The sequence below is a fragment of the Diabrotica undecimpunctata genome, chromosome 8 (assembly GCF_040954645.1).
Source record: "Diabrotica undecimpunctata isolate CICGRU chromosome 8, icDiaUnde3, whole genome shotgun sequence".
Classification (NCBI taxonomy): Eukaryota; Metazoa; Arthropoda; class Insecta; order Coleoptera; family Chrysomelidae; genus Diabrotica; species Diabrotica undecimpunctata.
The window spans coordinates 66187870-66193657 of NC_092810.1; the positions used below are offsets into that span (position 1 = coordinate 66187870).

Sequence of the window (5788 nt, forward strand, 5' to 3'; positions counted from 1 at the left end):
TTACATGAATGGCTAAGTTTTATTAGCAGTCTCTCTCATTTTAAGGACTTAAGTATACCTAGATGTCTCTTTTTAAGTCAAGAAATCACTGGTGTTGAGATTCACTCATTCTCAGATGCAAGTTTAAAGGCTTATGGAGCTTGTATCTACTTACGTGTGACCTATAAATCAGAACAGGTGTCTTGTTCCCTTCTAGCATCTAAGAGTCGCGTTGCTCCGTTAAAACCCTTGACCCTTCCAAGATTGGAACTCATGGGTGCTCTATTGTGTAGTAAACTCACAGCAAAGATTGCTAATATTGTTAAAGAAAAGTTATCTCAATTAGACTCTATAAATATGTGGTCGGATTCAGAAATTGTTCTCGCTTGGCTTCGTTCACATCCTTCTCGTTGGACCCAATTTGTAGCAAATAGGGTTGCACAAATTTTAGATAATTCTCCTAATGCTCACTGGAGGCACGTACGATTCAAAGAGAATCCTGCCGACATACTCTCCCGAGGAATGCTACCCTCTGAATTAATAAATTCGTCCTTATGGTTTCATGGTCCTCCATTTTTAAATCAACTTCGGTTGGATTTATTGAAATACAACCCAAAGGGGTATACTTCCAAGTTGCCTGAAGAAAGGAAAATCATTCTCCACGCTCGAAATGATCAAATAGATTTCTTCACCTCACTTTCTGATAGGTTCTCCAATTTTTCAAAGTTTGTAAGAACTTTAGCCTATATGTTTAGATTTGCTAATAATGCTAAACCGCTTTCTCGCAAGTTAACTAATACCCTTGAAGTCAGCGAACTTCAAAACGCTGAACTTAAGATTATTAAGATGCTTCAGTATTCCAACTTCTCGAGTGAGATTTCTGAGCTTAAGAAAGGTAAAACTCTATCTAATAAGTGTCTTTTACCCCTAAATCCCTTTTTGGATGAGAATGAAATGCTCCGGGTGGGAGGTCGCCTCAGAAACTCAGACGTTACCTTTGATCAAAGATACCCTCTTCTCCTCCCCTCAAAAAAATCGTGTAGTTCGTCTCATCCTCCACAGAGAACATGTCAGACTCTGTCACTCAGGTCCTCAAAATACTTTGTCACAAATTCGTCTCAAATATTGGCCTTTAAATGGACTACGAGAAGTCAAGAAGGTCACTCACCAATGTATGGTTTGTTTTAAGTTTCGTGCCAAAACCGCTACCCAGATCATGGCAGATCTACCAAAAGAACGTTTAAACTCCTCTCGAGTGTTCGCTCACGTCGAATTAGATTTTGGCGGCCCCTTTCAGATAAAGTCTTCCAACCTTCGTAAGGCTCCATTATTAAAATCGTATATTGCTCTTTTCGTTTGCTTGTCGACTCGAGCTGTTCATATTGAAGTCGTTTCCGGCCTCTCTACGGAGACGTTTCTTCTCGCTCTAAAACGCTTTATTAGCCGTAGAGGCCTCCCTCAAACAATATTCAGTGACAACGCCACGAACTTTCTTGGTGCTCGCAATCAGCTGTTTGAACTCTATAAGTTTTTCAAGGAAAAGGAAAGCTCTCGTTCTATTAAGGAATTTTTGGCCTCATCTTATATTCGCTGGAAAACTATAGTTCCTCGAGCCCCTCACCATGGTGGTATTTGGGAAAGTGCTATAAAGAGCGCAAAGCATCATATGCGTAGGCTTCTTGGCAATGTTAAGCTTACGTTCGAAGAATTCACTACAGTTCTCGGTCAAATTGAAGCTGTGCTCAACTCCCGGCCTCTTTGCTCCCTTTCAAATGACCCCTCCTATTTTACGTATCTTACTCCTGGACACTTCTTGATTGGACAATCTCTTACGTCCTTTCCTGAAAAAGATGTGATCCACATTCCTGAAAACAGATTGAATTTATGGCAACATTTGTCCAAACTCCAACAAGTGTTTTGGAAAAAATGGTCTATCGACTATTTGAATAGACTTCAAAATCGCCCTAAATGGTTTCTCCCTCATAAAAACCTAGAACCTAACGATCTCGTGTTGCTGATTGAAGACAACACTCCTCCTCTTCATTGGGTACTAGCAAGAGTTATTGAGGTCTTTCCCGGAAAAGATGGGAGAGTAAGAATTGCCTCGGTGAAAACTAAAGATGGAGTCTTCAAGCGCTCTATTACAAAATTGTGTCCTCTACCCAATGACGATTTAATTTAAGTTAGTATAAGATGATAATTGTAATGTATTTTTTCTTCCGCATGCTCTCTTGGCATAATATAATTCTGTTTATTTGTGTTAAAGCCAGCGCTTCAACGGGGGCGAGTATGTTGTAAAAACAACATTTTATATTAATTTCAGTTTATTTTTCGTTTCCACAAATGTTGAATTTTATCTTATGTGACAGACTGTATTTGACAGACTGTCAAAAGTGCGGTAAAAAAGTGCATTTAGTTTTCTCTATAGTCGCGCGCCCCTAAAACGCCGGTATAAAAATGAACAATTTATTAAAGCGAACTCTTTATTTAGTAATAGTGCCTTTGTAAATATTTTCTCGTTATTAAATGTGTAGTATCGATTAATTACGCTTATTTTTCTCTAAGTACAAACCCCTATAAAACCAAACACATACTGAACCATCGCCGTGAAGTCTGCTTATCTATATCGAAGGAAACTCTTCAGTCTACAGTCCATGGTCCTAAAATATTTGGTACTGTACACGCACGGGGAAAGGAATTTAATAAGCTTTCTCCTGAACAATTGTTGGAGATCAATCAAAGTTCCAACAACCTCAATATCAGCAAAATGTACCGTTTATATAAAGCATATTGCAGTGATAACAATATAAGTACCGTAGCTTCTTATGCTATATATAGAGAGGTATTTAATAATGAAATTAATTTGGGATTTTTTATTCCCAAGAACTTCGTTCTGCAATGGAAGCTCATCTCAAAAACAAGGACTTATCTAGGGCAAATAAAGAACTTGACAAAGAGAGAGCTAAAACTGATAATTCGTTTTGCATGGCTATATACGACTTACAAAAAACGTTGTTATGTCCTAAAGCTGAAGTATCTCTCCTTTACTATAGACGTAAGCTCGCATGTTATAATCTGACTGTGTACGATGCTGCTAACAAACAGGGATACTGCTACATGTGGCCAGAATCGCTAGCATGTAGGGGTGCTTGTGAAATCGGTAGCTGCATACTAAGTTTCATTGACGAAATGGTACGAAATGGAATTAAGGAATTTAGTTTCTATAGTGACAACTGTCCGGGGCAAAACCGCAATCGATTTATATATTGTTTATATATGTATTGTGCCGTCAAATATAACGTTAAAATTACTCACAGCTTTCTAGAAAAGGGACATACACAAAACGAGTGCGATTCCATACATGGGGTTATCGAAAGAGCTGCAAAAAAAATCCCCATATTTAGTCCACAGCAGTGGTATACATTAGCAAGGACTGCGTGTAAAGTGCGGCCTTATAAAATAAAAGAAATGGCTCAGACAGAGTTTTATGATTTAAAGGACATGTTAGCCAAAACTACAAAAAATTGGGTTAAAACTGAACATGGTTGCAAAGTCATATTCAATAATTTAAAAGTTATTATGGTTGACCCAAAATGCCCAAACGAACTAAATGTTAAATATAGTTTTGAAGAAGATTTCATAAAAATTAATACTCTGGAATTGAAAAGGAGCTACCACAAATTAGATTCATTAGAGACCTATCAACTTAAAATATTGAGAAGCTCGCCGGTTCCAATTCCTGCTGCGAAATATAAAGACTTAATATTTGTGTGCGAAAACAAAGTTATACCTACGGAATACCATAATTTTTTCACTAATCTTCAAGCTAGCAACCATCCCGAACCGGAAACTGATGAAGATTAATTTAATATTAGGTTAGATTATTAATTAATATATTATTTGACTATTTCATAGTATTTTTTTTGGTATCTTTATTTTGAATTGTAAACCTTTAATACAAATTAAAAAGTTGTAAATGTTACTAATTTTTATTATTTGTATCCCATGTTAACCTTAATTTTTTGTGAGCTTGAAATCTATAAATGCAGAAGTGGTGTATGTACCAAAATCGCACTTACAATAGTTCTGCAGTAGAATTTCTAAAACAGTAGTATCCTAAGTAACACTTTTTGGAAAAAAAATGTCATTTATCTCCCTCATTCCTAATAACATACTTAAAAGGTTCTTAATATACCATAATGAGACAATTTCATCATTTAATCCAATACTTTTTAAATATTGCCATATTGAAATATTAAAATTGCTCTCCTGTAAAATATCTTCAATGTGAGTTAAGCTAGTTCTGCATTCAGGTGACGATGTGTATGTCAAGGGTCAAATAATAGAACAGGTAAATTCGAATAAGCAAGAAAAGCATTCATGAGCATGAAAACATGTTTTACAAGATCAGACCTTAGTCTGCAGCTTAGAATCCGAATGATCAGATGTTACGTTTTTTCTGTCTTACTGTATGACTGTAAAAGTTGGACGATGGACTCTGAAATAGAAAAAAAAAATAGATTTTTTTGAGATGTATGTATACAAACGAATGCTGAGAATTCTAGGAGTACAAATAGTTACTAATGTAAAGAGAGGAAAATGCAATACTTAGGTCATGTGTTGAGAGGCGAAAGATACGAATTACTTCAAGTTATACTGGAAGGAAAAGTACAGGGCAAAAGATCAGTAGGAAGACGCCAGAACCCGTGGCTAAAAGACCTGAGGACCTCCAACACTACAATTACCATTTGGATCGCCAACCTTCGAAAGGAGTCGGCGCCATGAGAAGAAGAATGAGTTAGAAATTAAATGTATTTGAGTTCCACTTCAGAAATCGTTATCAAAATATTCCGAAGTTAAAGTAGAAACGTCAATTAAATTTAATTTCTAACTAATATTCAGGCTTATTTCCAATTAAAATAGTAAATTTGCATAAGATGCCACAAGAAAATAACTTCAAAACAACATAATTTTCGTTGTTTGTTGATAATTCTTCTGTAGCCAATCCGGAGTGTTGGAAATTATACCTGTGTAGGAGTTGCAGAAATAAATCTACAGAAAGGAAAATGATTTGCCATACCAAAAAGTAGATGATGATGAAGAATCGTGTATTTTAATAGGGGTAATTTTCGTGCAATAAAAAGTTTATTTTCTATTAAATATTTGCGAACTAGGGATCTTTGCGTAAACTAATTCATAGAAATCTCATACGTAAAGGCTGCCGAAGGTCAACTGACTGAGGAAATTTTCGATCCGACCTGTCATCAGACTTCCAACTTCACTATAAACACTCCCACTTCGTTGCCAGTCGGAAGTCGGACCCTTAAGTCATCCCTCTAGATGTTTCGACTCGTACCACTAGTTGTCCAACTAATCCAACCAGCCCACTCACGGTCCAATTTCAGATCCAACTGCGGAAGTTGGACCACTAGTCGGACTAAAAATCGGAAGGTGAATGGTCTGTTTAAGAATTTATTTGTTAAAATGTATCGATTTCTGGTTTTTACTAATAAAAGGTATAAATGTTTGCGTTTAGTTTGTTTGTTTTAGATATTTATTTAAAAGTATACAGTATTTATTGAAGTTAAATGTGTCGATAGCAATTCAAGTAAATTGTATACTCACGCTTAATCCAGTCATTAAGGGCGATGCTGGGAATATTTATATTCCTAGCATCGCTCTATATGCCACTATGCATCGATAGCAATCTCAGTGCGTTTTGATTTGGTTTGAGTCTTCTTACAAACTCTCTCTGATGACGGGTAGACCCAGAAACACGTGTTAGGGAGTGGACTCTGAGATAGCGCGT

The 5788-nt window shown here is 36.4% G+C and overlaps 1 protein-coding gene across 1 annotated transcript; it reads left to right on the forward strand.

Moving 5' to 3' along the window:
- The first annotated feature begins 1195 nt into the window (after positions 1 to 1195).
- On the forward strand, positions 1196 to 2161 carry LOC140448871 (uncharacterized). The gene has a single exon (XM_072541995.1). It carries the CDS (start codon positions 1196 to 1198, stop codon positions 2159 to 2161), a length of 966 nt encoding a protein of 321 aa, XP_072398096.1.
- Positions 2162 to 5788: the final 3627 nt, after the last annotated feature.

What these genes read in the sequence shown, in the direction of transcription:
- LOC140448871 (XM_072541995.1), top strand. Translation starts at nt 1,196, where the DNA reads ATGGCAGATCTACCAAAAGAACGTTTAAACTCCTCTCGAGTGTTCGCT.